At 27.5% G+C, this 26,335-nt stretch overlaps 1 protein-coding gene across 1 annotated transcript; it reads right to left on the minus strand.

Moving 5' to 3' along the window:
- Positions 1-14,062: 14,062 nt before the first annotated feature.
- On the minus strand, positions 14,063-26,320 carry Mob4 (MOB kinase activator 4). The gene is made up of 7 exons (XM_016072327.4): positions 25,875-26,320; positions 21,226-21,288; positions 20,733-20,833; positions 19,713-19,755; positions 16,196-16,362; positions 14,320-14,431; positions 14,063-14,227 (listed from the first exon to the last, which is right to left on the minus strand). The coding sequence occupies exons 1-7, from the start codon at positions 25,932-25,934 to the stop codon at positions 14,105-14,107; spliced, it is 669 nt and encodes a 222-aa protein (XP_015927813.1). The 5' UTR covers positions 25,935-26,320; the 3' UTR covers positions 14,063-14,104.
- Positions 26,321-26,335: the final 15 nt, after the last annotated feature.

The following is a 26,335-nucleotide window of genomic DNA, read 5'->3' on the forward strand; positions in this document are numbered from 1 at the left end:
TTTTAGAAAATGTTTATTATTTTATTTAATAATAGTCAAAAAAAAGTTTGAATTGCAAGATATACAATTTTTTATATCATTTTAAAGAATAAAATTTTACATGGCAAAATAAAAAATTTAAGCGAAATCGGTTGAATAGCTCCTATTATATCAAATTTTAAAACAGTCGTACTTTTATTTCGGTTCGTTTTTTATTTTGCGCACTGTGCGTAACTGCGCAAACTGACTCTTAATATCATGCTCACTCGCCATCACAGTCAAATACCACAAACCCAAAGTGCTTTATTTAAACTTAACTAAAATAAAATATTTATAATTAAATGTTTTGATAAAATCTTTTGCAAGTCATTATTAGTGCTCAAATTATTTTCTCATCTTATAATTTTCCAGGCGAAAATCGTCAATGCAGATGCGTGTAAGTGTAATTATTTCACATACTCACGGTTTTATAATAAATATCTCACTATTTTCAATTTCAGACTCAGGCAGTTTGCGTGCTAGCAATAAAAAAATAATAATAAATGCATGATTTAAACCAGAAATTCATGTGATTTGTGGTTTAATTACTTACATTTATTTTTAAAACGAGCTTATTTTTATTCTTCTAACCTGATACCGAAAGATACGATAACAGAAAGCACACCATTTTCAACGTGACACTACAGCATAGAATCTTTGCTTATTGTAGTTTCGGTTCTTTGTATTTTCAATTGCCTAGTTTAATTGAAGCTTTATATAATACGATTGTTATGTCTGTTGTGATATTTTCAATGTCAAGGTCTGTGAAAAAAATCGTTTATTTCATTCACGAGTTTCCTTTGATTGTGATACTAAACTGCAGTTGCTTCATTGTTTATATAAATGTTTATATCATTGATGAATCACGGTTTTGCTGTTTTTAATGCGTTTGAGAAAAATCTGAGTTTAAGATTGAAATTATTGTGCGTATATTATAAATTTAAAAGGAATTTTTTGTTTGAGGCTATGACGCTGATTGCATTTTATGAATACGCATTACTGTAAAAGAATGCGGAAGGAATATGTTTATCTAGTATCGTGCTTTCAGTGTCCAAACTTTTATTTTATATAATTTGTCTGATTTTTAAAAAATAGATAATTTATTTAACTTAAATTAACTAAAATTTGCTTTATTTTCTTTTATGGAATAAAGGTGTTTTGGGCTGCAAAGCTATGTAATAAAAATTACGCAATTAAAGTTAAATTAAACATAAGAATTCAACAAGAAAATGATGTAGTACGTATTTTGTGAATTGTACGCTGAGTTACAGATGTAACCTGCTTCGATTAGTGAAAACATGATAAATAATTACTTTTTATTTTTTTCGTCGCTGTCTTGATAATTATTCTAAATTTTAAAATAATTTACCTAAATTTAAATTATTTAAGATATTTTAAATTGTTTAATTCATACCTAAAGGATTATTAAGGTAAATAAATTTTAAAATATTTTACCTTTATTTGGTAGCGACTATATTTCGCTTATTAATAATCTCGTTATTTTTTTAGTAAGTTTACACACCTCCATTTATACCATTCATTTCATTTAATAAACTGAAGATAAATAATTTGATATTGTGAGGCACCTAAAATTTATTGCTAATAAGCAGAAATTATTTAGAAAAAAAAAGCGATAGGTGAAGGAACTAAGTGCCAAGTAAAAAACAGAGCATGCGAAATTATTGCGAAAATTCTTAAGTTTAATTTAAGTTATTATAATTCATAAAATTCAAATATTTAATTGTAGTTATAATTTAGTAGAAACCACATTTGCGCAAACTATAGAGAAAATATAAAATCATTGATTACAATAGCAGTATAATTATTTAATTAGTGATTTCTAAACATCGAATTAAGTCGTCAACTTTACTTAGGCATACTGAAAGTAAATAATGTGATATTGTAACAACAGTACGAAGTTTCTTATTACAAATATGCAAAATCAATTTTAAAAAAAATAAGAAAAGAAAAACACAAGAAGAACGAGATAAACAAGTATCGAAACAGCGTAAGTGCACAATATGTGGAAATGTCAAATAATTGCATTAAGTACGTATTTCTATTTGTTAACTAAAAATTGTGGTACCTTTAATGCAGTCATTTTACCTGTACAGACCGTAGAGCTGGAAAAAAAACTATGCCAAAATGAACACAGAACAAGCATCGGGCATTTAAACCTACGGATTAAATGTGGGAGATTTTCTTGTGTTTCTTATCCGTATAATGCAACTGCAGATTAGTTTAAGTCAAAAATAATCAACGACAACGATTTTGTGGTGATAATTGACTCAGGAATTAAATACTTTTTCTAAGCGGTTTTCAAAATTACTAGGATAAAAAGGTGAACGTTATTGCTTCTATTTTATTAGAGGGCATTAAATCAAGAAGTTTTGTTATGCACCATAAAGTAACTGTCTTAGTAACAGTTGGAAAAATTAATAGGATACGGTCATGTAGCATCACCGGTAATATAATAAATGGAATATTTAGAAAATTCATGTTTTTTTTTTATTTACTCATTTATTTCATTAGAAAAATAAAAAGAAGGAGAAGAATTCTGTTTTGTGACAAGACATGCACTTCGAGAAAAAAGAAAGAATACGAAACAATTACAAGAACTGATAGAAAAAGGGCACAGTGTGTGAAACCATCAAAAATGTGACAATATTATATATGTGCGGGTTCGGCTATACTGACCCAACACTAACTAAAAGCTTCTTACCAGGTGGTTATGACCGAAAACAATGATGAAAAAAATATTATCAGTAACTAGACCAAAAATTAAGTTTAGAAAAGAGAGTGGTTGTAAATTTGTGCCTTTTAATAATTTATAAGGGCCGTGGAAAATATATTTTCCACCAATTTCATTAATTTTTAAATGGCGATGGGTAGCTATTTTCCCTCCTATGATATGTATCGCCATCTGCTGATAATTTCAGAAAATATTTTAAAGAAAATAGTAATTATTTACATAAATGAAGGTAATAGTGTAAAGATTCGAGTGGTGTCAAGAAATGATTGCCAATAATGCAATTATTTTTTCTTGTAAGTTATGCGTTCGTTCATTTTATCGTTTCTCATCGAGATTTCTCATTGAGTATTTGTAGTTATCAACATCAGGGGATAGAGCGTTCGCCTTCCAATCAGCTGAACCAGATTCGAATCCCAGTCGATACGAATACGGCATCCGGCTTGCACCGACCACAGTGCTGACGTGAAATATCCTCAGTGGCAGACGAATCATGTGTTAGAGTCCCCTTGCCATCAGGCTAACCGTGTGAGGTTCTCGTGGTCTCCATCTCCATGTAACGCAAATGCGGGTTAGTTCCATCAAAAAGTCCTCCACGAAGGCAAATTTCTCCCAATACTTGATCCAGGAGTTCCCTCGTCTTCTGGATTGGGTTCAAAATTACAAGGCAACGGAGTTGAACATTAGTAGTCGTAAGCCCAAAATCGGGACTGTTCAACGACAGTTATATAAAGTACCGAAGTTCAAGTTTATGGTAAATTCTTTACAGTTAATAAAATTTTGAAAATACCACCCACTTTCCCACCAAAAAGAATTGTCTAAAGAATCAAACTGATTTCGGTAATAATTTATTTTTATAACTATATCTCAATTCCAAACAAACTTTAAAGTAACATTACTGGAAAAATTGGCTGTATGAAGGTTTAGTGTGATTGACAAAGCATATTCGCTATATCTGTAAAACTTTTTAAGCGAATGAAAAACCTTTTGCACGCAATTATAAAATCCTTTCAACCAAAGATAATTTAAGGTAAAAAAGTGAAAGATATTTTTTTTTAATTTTTCATCTTAAATTGTATCTCAATTATCATAAAACAATAAGTTCAAATGATCAGCAATCAATAATTTCGATTTGATAATCTAATCAAGTAACACACAAAAATGGTTGATTGTTTCAGGCATATAGGGGATTAAAGTTAGTACAAGAAAATGACACGAAGTGTCACATGAGAGAGTGTTAGCAAACATAATTTTTTCCATGTATTTTCAAAGATAACTAGATTCAAATAAAAAATTTATTTACAATCCACTTGTGCTGGTTCTAAATATTCCTCCCTCTCAAAGAGAAACTTAATACTTCAATAAAAAAAAAAGAAGAATTCAGAGATTACAGCAAAAGCCGAATTACAATGACACAGAGTGAAGACATGAATCTTCAGGAAATATTCATAACTAAAAAATGCCATTTTGAGCGTTTTGAAATTTTCACAGAATATTTGGTGGCATTAACAGAAGTCTCCGCCACAGCTCATAGTAAGCCTTATCTTCCTAAATAATTTAGTTTCAAACCTCCTCCTACCATTAAAAAATTTTTTGTCTTTTCTTTACCAAAATACAATATTTATGCTTATAATGGATTTAATCGTGTAAACCAGTGTTTCCCAAAGTGTGGGACGCGTACTCCCAGGTGTACGGGAACAGTTTAGCAGGGGTACGCGCTCTTATGCGAAATATCTTGCAACAAACGAAAATTTCCAAACTTTTTACTTAAAAGCAAAGTCAGCCATGAAAATTTCCGATTACGTATTTTTCTATTGGCTATTTTTTGCAGAGTTAACTGTAAATATTTAGTGATGTCAGGAGCCAGTTGTGATTTTTATCTTTTGTGCAATTTTTTTATAGTAAGAACATACATTATTTTTTTTATTATTAGTGGTACACAGCGTTACAAAAAATTTAAAAAGGGTACACAAAAGTCATAAGTTTGGGAAACACTTTTGTAAACTAATAATATACAATAAGTGTTGAATTTTTATATTCTCTTCAATTGTTTTTACAAAAAACACACTTCAAATATATTTGTTGAAAAGTTTAGACATTAAATTAAGGCATTGAGTGAAACAAGCACACATAAAATAATAAATAACTGAAACGCAAGGAGCTTATTGATTTAGCGAGAACATTGAGTGCCTCTAAAATGGAAAACAGGCAACTTTTTTTATACACATAGATGTTTATAAATTAACATTCTTTCAGCTCGTTAATTCAAGTTCCGATTTAAATTAGTTACATATTAATTAGTAACGTTTACATTTATCTGATATCTCAAAAAACAAACATTGAAAATTTGGAAGGATTTTTATCACACTGAACGTTAGTTTGCATATGAACATAGTAATATTAGTTTTTCAACAGGTGCGTTCCAGATTTAAAACTTTATTATCTTACTAAATTAATATTTCCCTCATTCGCAATCATTTGATTGTTCGGATAATTTCTGAAACATCATTCAATTTAGCTTCAAACAAATAATTATTGTCGATATGTAAGTTTTCTCCAACGGAAACAGGGCTGTAGAATTCGTGCGATAGAAGCATTTTAACATCATTATTTTTTTTACACTAAAAAATATAATAAAAAAAGAAGAAAACTTCTAAAATGCTAAAAAAAACAATCCTAAAAAATCTGATAAAATTGAAAAATATGAGGATAACTTCTGGAACTTCAGACAGAGCATTCAGAGAAATATCCTTCTCTTAATGTGGAATCAATGTTTTTCGTGAATAACTTAGAAATCATTTGAGTCATCTCCAAAGAAATATAAAACCAGCTCTTCCAAATCTTTAGAAAAGTATTTTTGATATTAATACTTTGTCTTCCTCTTGTTTCCTCGTAGAATGGACATCATTACCGCCTTCAGCACTGAAAACAAACTTTTCTATACTTTTTTCGATGCTGAGACCAATATTTTAAAAACATTCTTCGATATCCAGCTTTGCCCATCATTTTGAAAATCAGAGGATGGACATCAAAGAATTCAACCTTCCAATAATTTTTCGTAAAAAATTATGCTATACTTTAAAAAAATATAGTGAACAAGACTATAAGGTGTAAATACGAGTATTTCCAAATTCGCAATATCAGAGATGCGAATTTTAAAAAATTTTTTCCCTCATTTCATTTGGAGTAGAACTTATTTATCACACATAGCCGGCCAGGTGGCTGACTGCGGGTTCGATTCCCGCTCTGGGCATGGATGTTTCTCTCTCTCACTGTTGTCTTCTGATGTGTGAATGTATGAATGTGGCCCACCCTATGAACGGGTATTTGTGGCAGTGTGGCATGGGTAATGTTGCTCGCCTCCGTGACTTTGGTTCACAGGCACTGGGAAACGATAATTGAGCAACACTTCTGGCATCTTCTATGGCGAAAAATGAAAGTTCAGTGCCTGCCGTTATTAAAAATTTAAAAAAATTGTCACACATATTTACACCTGCATTAGAATATGCAAAAAAGATTACTACTTTCCTGTTACGTTTGTAAAAAAAAATATCACTTGCCAATTATTAAAAAGTTGAGATTTTCTGACTTCACAAGTGAATTATGATCACCCAATATTCTACGCACAATAAAACTCAGAGATGGTACACGAAAAGGCAATTTGAATCAATTTTTGAAAATATCTTGCAAACAAAACTATTTGAATGCAGATATACCATGAAAACAACTTGAAACTTAACCAGCAATTTTTTCATGAAAAGCACCTTCGAATGGACCGATTTGTAATTTAGCTAAAAACTTTCAAAACATTTATCGATATTTATTTTTGTGGAACTTAAGTAGCTGTTCTTCGTAGTCTTCGTTGAAAATTAAAACAACTAAGGGAAAGAAATAAAAATTGTATCATCGAAAGACTTAAAATAAATACGCCTAGAGTTGAACTTGTATATGTTACCTTCAATTTATGAAATGCCAACAATCTATAAGAGACCTAGTCATTGTATAGTTCATAGGCCAAGTCAGTCTTCTTTGCTTTCTGAGAATTAGAAATTGGGCACATACGTGGGTTAAAGATCGTAATTTTATACACTCTATAACTTTAAAACTACTTCGAGATTCACAAAAATATTTTTCATATTTTTTCGATTAACATTAAAATCTAAAATTTCGTCTTGATATGCGGGGGCATTACAAATACTTTCCTTGCGAACTTTAACACTTATTTTAAAAAGGACAGAATGATGTCAACATGTCCTAAACTATAATAACGTTTACAATGAAGAAGAAAATACAATTCAAAATGCTACAACTGTTCTGAAATGTTCAAACGAGGACAAGAATTTTTAAGTCAAAATCTGACATCCAGTCCCCGATTCTTTGTTTTCCAAACAAAGCTCTGGCGTATTTTTTTCACTCTGTCCTTGGCAATGAAATGTTAGGTTAAAATACAATTGCTGTTATAAATACAAAAAAAAGAAAGAAAAATTTGATTTATGAAGTCTGATTGTATGTCATTAATCTTTCAAAGACGAAACATGAGATGATTAATGAACGTTATTTATTAGCCATTATCTGAACGGTACGATACTAAAAAATTTGTTTGAGAGAAAACACTAGTTTTTGTTGATTTTAGTCGACATGCAGTATGAAACAGGCTTCCCAAACCGATGAAAAACATTAATGTTAGTCATTTCCAAGCAAAATAAAATAATCGAATCCTCACGAAAGTTTCACCTCTTTTTGGAAGGAAACCAAATTTTTGGCAATCGAAATGGGCTACAGGTGGCGCACAGCAGAGCTCTTTACTTATAGCAACACTAGGCATGCTTTCACCATTAGCGTGTAGATAGTCATAAGAGTTGGAAGTACCTTAGTTTCTGTCTTTATTTTTAAACCGATTAAAAATTTTTAAGTTTGGAAACGCCATGGAACTCAAAACTGCGTTAAAGATAATCATGGGCGTCGTTGACGATGGGTATATGTATCCCTTCAATAAATAGACATCTCAAAAATTACTCCTCAACACTCCCTCTTATTACAGACAATAAAGAAAATTTATCAAATTATCAATCATTTAAATTCCTTGAAGTTCCGCAGCGGACTGAGCGTAAAGACACGGTTCCCAGTAGAACACTGAAGTCAAGCATCATTGGCTGCGGTCGGTAAGCGGGTGGGTGACCACTTTGATCAGCCAGCGTAGAGACCAAGGGTGCACCGTATCGATCCTCTTAAAACTGTTCTACCGTTAGGTGCATGACTTCGCGACCAGGTCATCCGACTACCAGGGGAGTCATCCAGTCTGCAAAGGATCAAGGATTGTGATGCCATGTCTTTGGGTCATGTTCAGGGATGTTTCCCATACTGTCGCCAATAGCCCATTGTGCAGCTCTAATGCGACATAAATAAAGTACCTACCTACCTAAAAGTTAAAAACAAGAAAGTTATAAATAATTAATATTTTTTTTAATTTCACACATAAATGACCGCAAAAAATTGACTCAGAAATTTAATTTCGTCCATTTTAACAATTCGGTCCTTGCATCGCCCACGATCCAATACACTTGAGCAGAGGAAACGGGGGAGACTATGGACATGTAAACTGGCCTTTTCCCAAAACGGCAATACTTTTCTTGGGTATTTTGATACTTTTTAGAAGCTTGAAGGGCTATTCTCTCTGCACTCACTTCTGATCTGTGTTGGACGTTCTTTGTTCATTCTAATAACATGACTAGCCCATTTAATTCTTTGTATTTGATGACGTCGGAATCTTCGAAGGCACGATAAATTTCTAAATTTGAGCATCAGCGCCATCAACTTGCATTTGCCTCTGAATTAAAACTATGTTTTTTTATTCTATCATCAATTATTGAGAATAAAATTATTTTAGGAAGAACAACCTACTCAATTAAGAAAGTTTTTTTTTTCTTCATTTACTAAGCACCATATAAGATTCTATAACTTCAGTTTACAATTATTTTTAAAAAGTTATTTGTGTCAAAAAGTTTTTCAATTTTTCTTTATTTATATTTTGAAAATAGTGGGGCTGGTGTTAGGTCCCACAAAGAAACTTTTTAAAAAAAAAATAACTATTTTAAATTTTTCAAAACCACGAGAATCCAGCATTATCTAATTTTAACCAAATAAAATTTATTGAAAAAGCAAAACTAAGGCAAAATTATGGGAATAATTCAAGCCCCCATAGAACCTGCCTCTATATGTTTTGTATTAACAGCATTTCAATTTTTTAAATACATCAAAATTTTCCTTAAAAAAAGCAAATAATTAAATTAACCAATAATAAGTTGTGAAACCTGTACAAAGTGCAAATTTATTAAAATATTCAATTCAACTAAACAGAACTTATCAATATTGTACATAAATTTTATCAAACATCATTCATCCAACCTTGCATAATTTTTTTTTTATTTCTTCTAGTAAAAATTTAAATAAGATAAATTAAAGATTTTTAGTGACTATGTTAATTGTTTGAACAATAAATTAAAAAATACAGTACAAATGATTTATTGCTTAATGGTTATGAACAAGTAATGATCTTATAAATTAAAAATACAATAATGAAATACATTTACAATAGCTGCATGTGAGGGAAGAAAGTAAATTTCTAACAATTTTTAAATTACAAACCAAATTGCATTAATAAATACATGATCAAGGAGCCTTTCTGAATATAAAAAGGAAACATGTGTAACACATATGTGCAATTCATATAAAAACTAGCAACAGTAACTGCGTTTAAGAAACATGCACACATAGTGATAAAAATTAAGGTGCAATATTCTTTATCAGCATATAAAACATTATTTAGCATAATTTTCATCATATTCATTCATATAAGAAAAGAGAATAAAAAATAAGAAGGTTAAGAAACATGAAAGATTTGGAGCAATGCAGTCATAAATTCAGTCTTCTCCAAAGGTGATAATTTCACATCAAACTGTTACTTAGTATTGTTTCCAGGTAGTAGTTATTTTACAAGTTTCTTTAATTTTTACAAGATTGAAACACAATACACAAAAGCATTGTGTATAACCAACATGAAAACTGTGATGTTTTTTTTTTTTTTTTTTTATCAAATAACTTAAGCACAGCAGTTTTAAAAGTGTAGTTAATCATTATATTGTTCCAAGGTTACCATTTGAAAACTACTATACTATTGATATTAACAAGGTAAAAATAATAAATAATTTCAAACAAAACATACTGAAGACCAATTTTAAATTAGTTAGTAAGGCTCATATGCAACTGAAACAAATTTTGATCAAACTACTGGTTTCAGTTCAATTTATTTGAACAAATGCATGTTTTCTAATTTAACTGTAACCTTGCTAAAGTTTCTACCAAGTGCGATGATAGCTATACTTTGAAGGCTAAATTTGATATAACTGCTTTTTGACCAATCACAAAGCAGATACACTCTTTTCATGGAGGTGGTGGACAAAACTTAGCAAAATGTTTAATTCAAATTCTTGACAATTTTATGTAAATAATACACTAGTTGAATAATGTGATACTAGTTTCGAATGCAGATGCAAGCATATCGGATTATTAACATTTATAAAATAATTTTGGAATAGAAGTCCAAATTTACGATTCAATAATCTCCATCAGTAGTCGCAACTAATTCAAAAAGGTAATTTGAGATTATTTTGTAACATTGAGATTATTTTGTTAATTATCATTTCATACAAGTTAATAGAAATTACATTATCTAAATACAATTCTTTATGATTGATGTTTTTTGATCAGGTTAGATTAGCACTTTTTAATGCAAAAATATTTTGTAATAGTCTTAAGAATTAAAAATTACCACATTACACAATGAATATAAAAAATTTAAAATGAAAAAATTTGAGAACATAAATTTTTAACAAGGAAAATCCTAAAATAGAAAACTCATCATCATTGCATCTGTAACTGAATGAAATAATCATTCTAAATTAATATAATTATTTGCTTCCTTTTTAGAAACATTATTAAAAATAATGCAGCTAATACTATAAAATATTTAAAGAGTTTAAATAATATAGCAGATAATCACAGGCACATTTATATATAATATGACATAAACTCTGCAAGTCGTTACCGATAATGACTATGAATTTTTTCATTGACGGGAAAAGAACGTAGTACACATGACCTACTAAATTTTTTTTTATTGAACTTAACCCTACAAGTCCGATTGTGGAGTAGCGTTACAGCTGAATCAAAATGAGCGGTCATGATCAAACAGAAATCGAAAAACTATGAAAGGCTGAAAACAAAGATTCGTGTTTCAGTTGCATAAGGATGTAAATGGGTCTTAATTATATGTTTAAAAAGAGATTCAATAACTTTATTAGGAAAAAACTTACCCCAAAGGGATAAATAAAGTGGACAAAGGAGGTAAAATAAACACCAAGTATACAAGAATAATCAAGTAGGTATTAAGTATAAAAACTTTTAAACTAAGCATTTAAAAAATAATTTCCCTCCGTCATCTACTTATCTCTTCAAATTATAATCCTAAAACTTTTATTTTTAAAAATGTAAATACAATTTAAACTAGCTTGATGACTGAAGCGAAATTTATATTAACTATTGCAAAATTGTTTTTAAAACTATTTTTAGGATCATAAATTATTACTAAGAACAAAAAAAAAAAAAGTGATTGTCTCAGCATTATAATCAAAACATCATAGTATGAAAATTTAAAAAATACTTCTATATTACAGTCAGGCAACATAGTTTGCTGGATTTATAATGTTTAAAAATAATATAGAAAACTTTCAACTAATGCATTATTCTAAATCACATCAAGAACCATAGACTCAGAAAGTTACATTTAGTGCACTTTACACACTGATGTTCAATATTTATAAACAATCACTATTATACTTGAACATGTACTATATATACTAATAGCAAAACTAAACCTTTATTACAAATTTTTAAGGATTTTAATTAGAGAATATATGAAAAATGGTACTAAAATAATAATAAACAAAAAAAATTGATTTTCCTTGTCGTAAAATTGAAACGCTTTTAAATCATATAAACGATTTAACCTTACTTCTAATAAAAAGTTCATAATAGCAGTCTCAAATGCTATTCTGACCTATATCGAACCCAGACTGGGTTAAAAATTGCGTCAACCTCTCTTCGCAGGTAATAATATCTTTATATTTTTGTAATTATCATACATTTAGTTCAAATATTATTAGGCCATCATCAAGAAAGCAAATAAAGTTTTCACACCTAAAAGCATTGATAATAGAAAACAATTATTCAAAACTAATTCAAACTGAAATACTTTTTAAAAAAATAATCAGAGCAGCTAATTGTGGATTATAAAATCGTGCTTTTCAAATATATTAACGGCAACATACCTAGACAGCATATGGGCTATTGTGGTAGGCAATTAAGAGCTAGACCTTATCTAAAGTATTACATTAAAATAAAAAGATAAGGGGGGGGGAAAGCTAGAGATCAAATTTTAAGCCAGTTTTTTCCATGAAATTCTATTATCATAAATGTTTGGTTTATCGAGGTCATTAATTTTTTTTCTTTACTTAAATATAAAGAGAATGGTTATAAGAAGTTTCCAAACAAGCACTTTTCATAAAAACCCAATTTTCAAATTTTATCGATAATTAATCATCTACGAAATATTTTTAAACTATATGTAGTTTACTAATTTTGAATGAAATATTGTAGAGGTTTTGAAACGTTATCTTATTTTGCAAAATAATAATTATTTTAGGCATTCCCTCACTTTCAAATTATAATTTTAAAAAAACATGGCAACTAATTCTTTTTAGGAGGCAAAATAGAATGTTTCCAGACATATTTAAAATACAACATGCCTAATAAGCTTATCATATTAACAGGTAATTAAACATTACTTGAAACATATTGAAGTAGGTGATAAACAAAAACCACAAACTATACAACACCTTCAAAATTCATTTCAGTAAAATTCCATTAAATCTATGGGCATTAGTTTTTACACAAAGCAAATATTAAACAATTAGCTTTTCTACAACAAAAAAAGGAAAAGAAAAAGAAAGAAATTTTTTTTGTCAACGTTATTCAACGAGAAAAAAAGTGTGAAGCATAATTTTTACTCAGAACCAAAATACTTAAGGAGATGAAGAAGATTAATGAAGATGTTCTTTTTTTCCTATGGTTACTTAAAATTTTTTACAAATTATGAAAGTGAAAAATTTTACCAAACAGTTCTCACAAACTATTTTACTTAGAGTTTTATGAATTTATCAACTATATACATTTATATAAATATAAACTAGCTAATTTTTTAATAAAACATTTTGTTTTACGTTTTTTCTTCTCTTTTTTTATTGTATCTCTATTTGCATAGTAATATTTTGTTCTACAATTTTACTTATTACTAACGTTTATTTTAATTTTATTATTTTTATTTCATTCATTCACTTATTTTTATTTACTAAATTTTAGTTCTATTTAGGAAAAATTTTTATGGTTAATTGACAAAATTTTGTTAAATTACACCCTTGTAACAAATAGTGTTTTTAAAATAATAATAAATTTAACAAATTATTAATAAATAGTTGAAAAATAAATCAAGCAGCATGGTGAAAAATAAATTAAATCAAACTTCTTTTTAATTTACCTTAATTTTTTAATATGACAACTTAAAAGTAATATTGTTCAAATAGCTTTCAAATAAAATCACTAAAATTTTTGCTTTCTAATTAAAACGCATTAAGGACTTAAAAAATCAAATATATATCATAAAAAATCTGCAATTAAGATTATTGCTAGCAATAACAACAAAAAAGCAAAACAAGCATACCTATATTTAATAAGTAATTTATATATATTTAAGTAAGTCTGCTGTTTAAGTTAAAAAAATAAGCATAATTCAGAAGTAATAGCATACTAGATCATCATGCATATCATTAGCAATAAAATATTAAATTCTTATGAAAGGCTCACAAGATTCATCGAAATGTTTATAATCACAACTCACTGCGAATTAAAATACACTTTACACATAAATAATGAACAAATATGAATAATGTAAACTACTGTCTAACAACAGAATATATACACATTTATAAAGCCCTCCTATAAATGAGAAACATGCCACATTAATGTTGCTTTCTATGTCACAGTTTTAAGATAAAAGAATCTCACACTGATTCCAAAACACTGAAATCTAAACACAATATATTTACATGTTCATGAAGCATTTCCTAAAAAAATTAGCATAATGTCTTTAATTTGAAGTCTTTTTTTTATTTTTAAATTATTAATGAACTTCTGATATGAGGCTAAATTATAATTTTAAGTTGATCATGCCTCACTCTCAGTAGGATTTGATTCTTCTCCTAACATTGGAACAATAAGATTGTCCTTAGACATCAAATTGTACTTGGTAACAAAGACTGTAAATCGACGGCACAAAAATGTTTCATTCTAAAAAAAAGAGATATAAAAATCAGATTAAAATCATAAAATGTAAATATTAAAATCATTTATTCAGAAATAAATAATGATAGATGGCTTACCTCAAATTCATCAAATACAGCTCTGTGATGAAAATATGCATGTGAAAATATTCTGTAAACCCTTCTACATACTGAACCTAACTTTGCTACAGATGATTCTTTTATACTTACACTGCAAAATTTTAACAAAAATTAGTCATTCTATACGTTAAAATATAATGTTAATCATACTGCAAAATCTGCATAGTCAGAGCTTTGAGTTAGAACAATGTGCTTAAAAGATCATAGACTATTTGAACAATCAATAAAAAACTATCGATTGACAAAAAAACTAAAAATCTGCAGTTTGCTGAACTAGCTGCTCAATAAGATAATTTATTCTCTACAAAATTAGTAACTAAGTTTGCCACCAGATGGTGTGTGTAGCTGAAAGGATAAACTATAAAAAATAACTATAATTTTGTTGCATGTCAGATCACTTAAAATGAAATATTCGCATGGTTTCTGACTATTTTGTCCTTAGACTGTAAAATTTTGTTGCTGCAAATGGCAGTTATTTTGAAAACATTATCAGTTTTTTCTTTGGTACTATTGACGAACTCCGTAACCATCCATTCATGTTCAGACGGTAGAGGAGAAGGGAGGAAGACACACAAATTATATAATATTGAGAAATAATACCTGTAATAAATTCAAATTTAAAAGAAAATTATGAAAATTAGTAAATTACTTTTAATTACAAATATAGAAATTTTAACATTAGCACACAATAACAGTTATAAAGTTAGTGAAAAATGCCTTTGCTGAAATAACTTTATAATCATCTTAAGAAAATTTAATAGCTTTGCTTAGAGTGATTGTTTTTTCCAATTCAATGTGCTATGTCCCCTCTTCCTTTACAAAAGACTGAAAAATCTGTTGTAAAATAAGTGCAAGGTGCATAATTCCCTTTTTAGAAAAAAATTTTCTTTTTCCAATGGCAGGCACTGAATTTGAATCTTTGCCTATACTATGCCAGAATTGTTGCTCATTTCGCGTTACCCAGTGGGCACCTGTGAACCAAAGTCACGGAGGCGAGAAACATTGCCCACGCCACACTGCCACAAACCCGTTTATAGGGTGGGGCACATTCACATATCATACACACACACAACAGAGGATAGCACAAAGAGAGAAAGAAACATCCATGCCCAGAGCGGGATTCGAACCCGCAGCCTATGGCTTCGCAGTCAGGCACGCTAACCGCTCGGCCACCTGGTCGGCCCTTTTTAGAAAATATTATAGATGAAAATTCTGCCGTATATGATAAGAGGTCAAATAATTCTAAACTTTCTTTTTCGCCATATCTGACGCTCCAAATCACAGCTTGTTAACACTTTTGTATGCTTGTTAACCCTTTTACTGAACTAATAACTAAATACCTTCCCTTCATGATGCTCATAATCTTTCAATAAATATTTTATCTTTTGAGAATGATTCTAGCAGCTGAGAATGATTCACACCACTTAGAGATCATTCTCACTGCATTTACTTACTCCCACACCTGAAAATTAAACAAATAAGATTTAACAAGTTTCATTTGTAGCGTGCATATGTAAGTAAATGACCTAAATGTGCCAGAAAAAGAATGAAATTGGGATGGAAATCCAGAGAGTTGACATGTCTGTGAAAGGAAGATAACTAAAATAACTTAGGCACAATAATAAAAACAAAGATCTGATTGAATTCTTTATAAGCTCTGTTTCAGATTAAAAATAATTAAGCTCCAAAATTGTTTTATAAAAAAAAAAGAGTTATTTTACGACACATTCAGATAAGTTTTTCAGTTTGTAATACCTAACCAATTGCATCAAAAAAATACTTGGACAATAAGTTACAACAAAAATGTTAATAGAACTTATTACTTTCAATAAAATAAAAAAAATTTAAAACTTACCGACTAGGGAAATATTTGTTACTATTAAGCAAACATGCAGCACCATCAAGTGTATGTCTTGTATAATCTATTGCAGGGCATTCTTTTGGAGTTTTATGAGCAGCACATAAAAATATCCACTGCTCTGTAGCGGTCATCTGTGTACATGTCTCAGAGTTGCATTCGTTCTAAAATTAACACAAATTTCCATCAAAAAAATAACCAAATCATAATAACATATTTCATCATATTCCATAATTTGATAAATAAAAATGCATCATATATAAATAACCTAAAATATTTTTTCCTGGCTGATCATCAAAATCAGCTGAATTTCAAATTCAACTAACTAAAAAATGAAATATTTAAAATTACCAGCAATTAAAATGGCAATTACATAACCATTAGATTAATTAGTGCTAAAACACATAAACTATCACTGGTAATTGATCAAAACAATTAGTACAAGTTTAGTAAAATATTCTCATGTAGCTCATAGAAACCTAAAATTTTTAAAACAAGCATTATCAGAAATTTATATTCAATTAAGAAAAAAAAAATGACAATTTTAAAAAAGAGAGAATTATTTTAAAATTGTACAAATTGAACTCACACTACTGCCATGTGAAATTTTTAAAAAATTGCATAAAAATTTTTTTTATTCTTATTTTTAAAAATTTCTTATTCTTACATAATGCTTGATTATACATATATATTCCCTTTTAAAAGTATATGCTTAAATTCATTATAATGAGAAAATTATTATGTTTTTTAATTTGTGTATGAATAGGAGAAATCTGGTTCAGCAAAATTTGAATAGCATTTTTTTCAAGCCGTGATTTCAACTAAACCTTAAAAGCTTGAGTTCATTATAATTAATAGTAAATGAAAAATCTGACACATAATAGAAAAGCCACAAATATAGGTAAAGTTAAATTTTAAATAAACTTGGTTCAAAATGAAAAAAAATATTGTATCTTAGTATCTCAATGTGAATATGAAGGGAAAAAACTTTTTATATTAACAGGGATGAGATTAGCCAGAAGGCAAAAAAGCTGAATTTCCACGATAATAAATTTTACGCAAGCGCAACCCTTTAATAATAAATTCCAGACAGTTTAAGGTAATAAATAATGTGTTGACATACAATTGCATAAATGATTACATTGCTACTTAACATTTAGTGAAAATAAAAATTACCAATTGAAAAAATAAAGCTGGAAATTATATTTTTCCTCAGTTCACATAAGAGACAATTATTACTTGAAAAACTACCTGGTTTAGCAAATTAAAACTACTGAGAATATACATTAATATTTCATTTCTTTTAATAAATACTGTTATGTGATTTATAGCAAATATATCAGTAATAATACTTTTTAAATTATATTGAAAAAAAAAACTTTAACAATGGGCCGAATCATTATGTTCATATTAATCTAACTAGAGCCCTTTGAAACATATCAATAACAGTGAAGTAGAAATATAAGTAAGTAACCTTAACATACAAAACCTTAATATAAGTAACCTTAACATACAAAAATTGCTATTTCAGTTAACAAAATTACATGACAATCAGCAACTGTTTAGATAATAGTTTTTTATTTGATAAGAATTTTGCCTTTTATAGCAAAAATAAAAGCAATTATAAATAAAATTTTGATGATGAGTTAATTAACTCTTTCCAAAAAATTTTTTTATTAAATCCCTTTTTAAGTGATTGCTTTTGTTTGCTATATTTAGTCGTTAGTCCATCTTCAAACATCTTGTGACAAATCCTATTTTTTCTTCTTTGCAAGCACAGAATGTAAGTTTTGAATATATTCCCTTCCAGTTTCTCTGATGTTGTAACACTTACATATACTAATAATCGTCGTTAGAAAAACAGTTACCTTTATAGTAACTAAGTAAAAAAAAAATTTACTTCTTACAAGAATCGAGATAGTTGATCTTAAAATTGTGTGAATATGAATAACAATTATGGATATTGAAATCACATGAATATGAAACTAGATAATACGATTTTGAAAATGAGGAAATACAAACTGGGATAAAGAATTTTTAAAACGCGTAAATACAAATCACGATTCATAATTTTTAGATCGCGTAAATACGAATCATGATGCGTAATTTTTAGATTGCATAAATAAGAATTATGATGCATAATTTTTAGAATGCGTGAATGCGAATCCCAATGCCTTATTTTAAAATCATGCATAAATACGAAAATCAATGTTTGATATTACAGAGATGCCAACTGCTCCGGACAAGCCAAAATAATTAAAAAAACGGTAAGTAACTACAAAGTAAATTTTGCAAATATTTCACTATTTTTGCTTGCTTTTTAAAAGGTATGGCATGACATAATTACTATAAAGTGGTGAATTCTAAAAGCCTACGAATTATTTAGAAATAGTGGTGGATAAAAATCTACTAAATTGAATTTTTTAAACCTAAAATCACAATTGATAAACTACCACTTTAAAATATAAATTTGCCTTCCGGAGCAAGTTGGCATCTATGATATTATAAACCGCATGAGCAAATCAAAACATTTATTTTAAACTTGCGTGAATACGAATCGCTACATAGGTTTTTAAAAAGGCGTAAATACGAATCACAATATCAGATTTTTAAATCTCGTAAATAAGAATCGCAACATACAATATTCAAGTCGCGTGAATAAGAATCGCAACACGCAAATATGGAAAGCTATGTTTGATATTAAAATCCTGTGAATAAGAATCGAGATATTAGCAGATTCCAGGCTTGGGACCTCTAAAAGGCTTGTCAGAAGCAGCGCCGTTTGAACTACAAAAATCGGATCTATCTGGAGGGCGGGTAAAAAATTCAGAAAATCTTATCTGCTGCGAGTAAAAGGGGAGAAAATAGCTATAATAAGTAAAAATGAGAAAGGATTGGTAGCTATGTAGTTTGAATTTTCTGCTTCTTTTTTGAAAATCGGTGAATTTTCTGGAAAAAAAAAACAGAATACTTATTTTTTTAAAAAAGTGAAATTTTTAGAAAAATCAAAATTTTTGATTAAAAAAAAACTGAAATTCAAGTGATAAAAGTAAAAAAAGCGGAAATCCGCTGAAAAGCGGAAAAATCTCATCCCTGAATTAAAAAGTTATGAATATTAAAATTACAAATTTATTCCATTCACCAGCCCTCAATGTCGCATTGTGATTTTCATTAGAATATATATATATAAAAAAGTTTTCTACAAATTTGTTAGAAATATATAAACAAGTCTAAAAATACTGCTGGCATAAATTTTACTTAATTTTAACCTACTTAGAAAAATTTCTAAGATTTTTAACTGCACCTGAGAGTGGAGAAGATGATATTCCAGTTGGCTAAGCCATTGATGTTGGAAAAACATTTTTAGTATTTTAAGTGGCTGTCTTTATCTGAAAGATTAAATTAAAGCCAATTTTTCTTTTACTATCTTTTTTAAAAACTTATTAAAATTACTTATAAACTTAACAAAGTATTCAATTTTCAATCCTCTTATACTTTGCATAAATGTTCTTACCTGTAATTTGACAGCTAAGCCATTTAGTTCCATACAGAATTGTCTGGAAAATTAAAACAAAATTAAAAAAATATAGTCAAAAACTCCAGCAACACTGAAGATTTAAAATTCAAAAATTCTTCATTAATCACCATTAAAATGGGGAGAGTGTTGTACCTTGGAAGGTTGACAATTTGAATAGCAACAGCAGTATCCCAAACATTTAATTAATATCTTGATCAAAACAAGAATATTTTATCTCTATTAGGTATATTTTTTCCCAGTTCCAATTTCATTTTCTAAACTCAAATTTATTAAACTATTTGACTGATTTCTGTTCCTTTTCAGTAATAAAAAATATTTTAATAGTTAAAACAGTTAGATTAACAAACGTTTTGATTTCATTTAGAACATGTGGGGATTATGTTTTGGAACAATGAACCATGATTATTAGAGATGTACAAGGGTTCCAACTCTTTTATCAAAGCAAAAATTAAGGTCTTTTAATGACTTTTCTTGAAAAAATGAAGGACCTTAAAAATAGTATAATAATTGTTTATTATCAATTATACATATACCCACAATAACAGTACCAATTATGTATTTATCATTTGTTAAAAAAATTATAATGCAAGTACTGATATAATTGTTTATATTACCAGGGCTTGCCAAAGTAGGTTCAGGCAACTTAGGCAAACCCGGGTGTGCAAACTTGATTTTCTTTATATATTTGAATATATATTTGAATATATATTTGTTGATATATGTTGTTGAACATACATTGTTACAGATTTGAATTAGATATTTGTTACACGAATTGCATCTCCCAAATATTCAATGTGTAGCTTGAGTCAATGAATGACCTATAATCGAATGAAAGACAAAATAAAATATGAAGTTTCAAACAAATTGATCAATCTGAAACAAACTAACCAAAAAATTCTATTTTAACTACTAATTCACAGTCTTAAAAGCATAAAAATATTTTATAGTTTACTTTTTTTTAAAATGAAGATGCAAAGTTTAAATAAGAATAAATACCTGAGATGTTCATACTTCCAGACCCCTTCATCTTGGCCGTCGGGAGGTGTCAATATCTCATTGACATTCGCAGGATCTTTACGAATAGTTTGTTGAATAAACTGTCGAGAAAGTATCGAAACTTTGCTTAATTTATAAAGAATACATTTAGGAAGAAAAAAAATAGTAGTTATCTAACTTTTAAACTAAGTAGTGATTGCAAAATCATAAAATGAGGAAATTTAAATTGCATTTTATTAAATTATCTTAAAAGTAAATATGCATGTAAATTAACTACATTAAAAAAATTATGAATAATTAAAAAAATAGCTCAAAACAGTATTTTTAAAAATTATAATACATATATATATATATTGATTTAAGAATTTTTTTCCAAAACAAAAATATATATTAATAATATAGGAATTGAAAGTTATAGATTGAGCTTCTCAAAATTGTCAAATAATATATATCAACTAATTCAAAATGCATAATAAACAGAAAATCAAAATACCTGTTGTACTGCCAATGTACTATCCATTTCTTCAAAAGGTTCTTCAGGCCAGTTACAAAAATTCTATGAAAAGATGAGAACAGAATTTTAATTATTAAAAGACAAAAGCAGCATTCAATAGTTCTAAAAAAAACTTAAATAGCCTAAGCATAATAAATAAATTATCGTATTTATTAGGTAGGAACCATAAATAAACTACAAATAAGGAAAAAGTTTAAAAACACATAATAAATTTAAATTCAAAATATTCAATAACAGAAACTAATTAAATGCAAAATCAAAAAGTCAAGCTGTTAACTAGTGAAATCTAAAAATATTTCTTTTTCCATCATTAGTTACCACTGGCTATTAGTTACCCCTTTTACAGTTTCAACTTTTATCAAATCACCTAATAGACTAAATTTTACAAGACTATATGCATATAATAAGTATTCTGCAAGATAGTTACTCCACTTGATAACAAAGGATAGAATTGCAGACATTAACTTAATTAAATATTGAGGAAAAGCGTATAATTAATAACACATATAAGCAAAATATTAAATACTTAATAAATCATAGTTTTGCAAGAAATACAATTTTATACTAAAATTTCTTTTCATCTAAGAGATTTTAAGAATTCTACATTTATGATCGTTACAAAATGAAGAAATAATCTCTGGCAATTTTAGTAAAGTTATGAAATTAGCCACTGATATAAATATTGTTATAGATGTTATTTTAAGTTAAATGATATTGAAAATCATATAATGAGTATACAATTACTATGCATAGATTCGCAGATGCATAAATATCACATTATACCATTGCTCCCAACCATTGTCATTTTCAAAATCAAGTAAGATTAGAAATCTTATCAAATAAAGATTTACTAATTATAATAAATAATTATTATTTTATTAAATATTCACCTAATTTATTTTTTAATTTTTAAATCAGCATGATTGGCACCTATGTTACCTCATAAATACTGCAATGAAGCAAAGAGACAGATTTATAAACAGTTTTATTAAAATTAAAGAGATTTTACGATCCCTAACATTTTTTATTTTTTTTAGTTTCTTTACTTTAAATTTTAACCCTTAATTTTTAAATTTGAACAATATTATAAATAAATGTCCATTTAAGTTTAATCTTTAATCAATGTTTCTTTCTTGCCAACTATTTATTTTAAGTAGCCCATCCTTGTTATTATTCTAAGAAGACAATTATGCATTTTTTATGTTTACCTTGTCCAAACCTTGACCATTTGAGTTTAATCTTTAATCAATGTTTGCTTCTTGCCAATTATTTATTTTAAGTAGCCCATCCTTGTTATTATTCTAAGATGACAATTATGCATTTTTTATGTTGTATTTGTAGTTGTTTTAAAAATATAAGTTAATTTATTTTAATTAATAATTTATTTCAAAAAAATCTATAGAAATAAGAACAAAAAATAAATAATAGTTGAGTCTTATACTATTAATGCTAAAAGAAAGCAAAATAAAGATACTGTCATCTGGATACCTGGTCAATGTAAAATTCTTTGCATTCCTAGATAGAATGAGTGAAGTGAACAAATTTTCTAACAAAAAGTAAAGAGGTTTTAAATAAATTCTTACATAAATTTAGGTAAAACATATAGTCATTATAAACTTAAAATTAAATTACTCTCAAAGTAGAAAGAACAAAGGCAGCAAAATTCAAAATAAAATAAAGGTTTGCATAAAAGGCAAAGGCAACAAAATTTCGATAAATTCTTGCATTTTTTTCAGCACAAAACACTCCAGAGATTTTAAAAAAAATAATAATAATTAATTTTTTCTTTAAATAGTTATTTTATGACTGGATAGACATAAGAATTTCCAAATATCGCAGCATCAAGTGTACCAATGGGATAGAAATTATAAAATCAGTATATTTGTTTAAAAAATATTTGCAAGAAAGTTTTGAAAAAATTTATCTGATAGCCATTACTCTTGTAAATTTTAAAATAACAATAACAATACTGTGTTCATTTTTATATAATATAGGAAAAGATATATATATATTTATACATTATTAAGTAATATATCCTGTTATGCTAACAAATGTTATTAAATATCTATAAAAATAAAACAGGTGGCTAAAATAAATAAATGCTGACCAGTAAGAAATGTTCTATGATATCCAACAAGAAGTATTGCATACAATATTTTTAAATATAGGTTGCCACGATAAGATTCTGGAAAATTGACACACTTTATTGTCTAAACTGTCATGTTCCCCTTCCAAAAAAAAAAAACTATATTAAGTCAATACTATCAACTCTGTTCAAGCATCAATATTTTTTAATTTAATGGTTCTTTCTTCTATAGTTCCCTATTCAAATTATTCCAGGATATTTCCGTATTTTGATTAGTCACGCCAACTACAATCGCCAAAGCAACGAATTGCTTTTAAACCAGAAAATTTTTGAAACAGAAACATGTAGAGGTTTGCCTGGGTGTGGCAACGAGCTGGTCCCTTTATGTGATGTTTTTTTTATTTTATTTTTTTTTATAGTTTCTCGCAGCACAGAAGTTACCCAAGACATGGCGATTACTCTGACTAAGATCACAATATGAAAAAATTCCCCTTGTTCAGGGTTGGGTTTTTGACGTCAAAAAGTGGTTTTTGACATGACAAGGGTATAATACTGGTTTAAACCGTCAAAAATGTCAAAAACTGAAGTTTGCCTAGAAAATATATAAACTTCAAAACTACCAACAGTTGCCATGCATTATATTGAAATTTAATTATACTATAGATAATCAGCAGGTTTTAAAATATTTTTTAATTAAAATTAAGGTAAAATAACAGATTTAAAATCTCAGAAATTTATATTCAAATGCATGTGCAGAAAAATTTTGCACAAAAATTGTTTAAATATTTATATTTAAAAAAAAAATTTTTTTTTCCTTTTGATACTTAAGAAAATTAAAAGTTTATTACTATGCATTTTTGACATATAAGGAACATATAACTAATATTTTTAAGGAACAAGTTATGTTGTATAAATACAAACTTGATACAAGATACAAGTGTATAAAAAAATTTTTTTTAATGTTATACCGAATATCTTTATTATCCAGTATGTTAATTTAAATTTAAAAGTAGTTATATTTATGAATAATGATAAATATAATTCATATTGTTTATTATATTTATTTATAATTATTACACTTATAATTTTAAAACAATTTTTATCTCTAAATTTTTTTTCTCCTCTTGTATTAAGAATACAAATAATGCATATCTTGAAAGCAAGAAGTAATTATTCAACAGCTGAATATTTAGATATTCAACAAAACTATATCGTATTCAGCAAAATGAAATTCACAAGTATTTGAATAAACTATATTTTCAGCATAGTAAATGAATAGGCTGAATATACGGTAAATTGACACTAACTACTCTGTGTATTTAACAGAAAGCACTTAAATTTGTATTGTCTTATGTTAAAAAGATTATTAAGAAGATTTAAAAGAATATTAAAAAGATTTTTCTTCAAAAGAAGATGTCTAATGTGCAAAACTGCTAATGTTTATCTTTAAAAATGTCTAATTTTTAGTATAATCAATACTATACACTAAATTTGGTTATAAATAAATTTCTTAATAATATCACTGCAGATTTTCAATAACACATGAAAATGAATACATAATATTACAAAAGATGTGAGTTTTCAAAAGTACAAGATTTTGGTTACTATTCAAAATATAAGTGTTTCTTCAAAATTTTAAATTTATTTTTTCTAGAACATATTTAGAAACACTATCCTTTAAAAAATATATAAATTTTATGTATTAATTAAATTTCTCATATGAATATAGGTTTTTGACATTTTCGACATTTTTGACGGTGAGGTTTTTGACGTGACGGTTTAAACCATGGTTTAAACTGTCAAAAACTGTCACATGTCAAAAACCTGCCAACCCTGCCCTTGTTACTTGCTCCCTGTTAGTTCATAGTTTAAAAAATATGATTCTAATGAAAACATCACATTAGTTCTTAGCTGGTGTTCCAGCAAATTAAGTTCAATTACATTTTACCAACAAATTAAAATGTGTCTTAATTTCATACAAAATAGAAATCTCAAATTTAAATCTTTATCATTTCGTTTATATATAATATAAAAATATAAGGAAAATGAGAACAATTTTATATCAAACTAAACTAATGCACAGAAAATTATAATCATATAATAAAATCAAATGAATCATCATCAAATGCGAGAAAATTAATCATTTACAAAGAAAACAAGAGATAAGTGCATTATTTACAATTAAATAGTTCATAATAAGTACTCATGAATGAATCAGATTTTGAAAAAGTATGTAATCTATCATAAGAAAAAAATTTTATTCCAAAATTATAATACATATATGAATAACAATTTTACATAATAGATTAAATAGATCCTTTATAGAAAAAATATTTAATTAAAGAAAGCGATAAAATTAAAAATATTAACAAACATTTTCATGTAAAATCATTGTTTTCAACTAACTTAAAAATTTTAGTTCCTTAGAAATAATGAGGGAAATTATCGGAAAGAGCAACTTCCCTTGTGATAAAATAATAATAAAAAAAACAGAGAAACATTTTTCATTCTCAAAATAAGAAAATATTATTCAAAATATTACTTGGGCTTTAGTGCCTGGGCGATTTCTTCTCAGGATACTAGACGTATCAGCCATCTTCATGTTTATGGTACGATGCTTGTTAAAGATGAATTGATCGAGGATACGTTTTGTACTTTAAGAGATCATTTATGAGTTCTAGAGTATACTTAAACTAATGCAGCTATTTTATATTTTTAATTTCACTACATTATATTTAAATTAACATTCCATCCTTAAAATACAATTCACTAATCATATATTGAAAATAGTTACACATAATATTTAACTCATTTCATTTCAAGGGCTTCTATTTAGTTCTTAAACTCTACACCAGAGGTTTGAGTTAGTATTTTTAATATTATTTATCATATTTAGCCAATAAATGAACATAAAATGCATTGATAAAACAAAATTTATAGTCCATAAGATTTTTAAACGACAAAAATTGGTTTGTTTAAGTCAAATTTCGATAATATAAATTA

The sequence above is a fragment of the Parasteatoda tepidariorum genome, chromosome 2 (genome assembly GCF_982258835.1).
Source record: "Parasteatoda tepidariorum strain Cologne lab strain chromosome 2, Ptep-v5.0, whole genome shotgun sequence".
Lineage (NCBI taxonomy): Eukaryota > Metazoa > Arthropoda > Arachnida > Araneae > Theridiidae > Parasteatoda > Parasteatoda tepidariorum.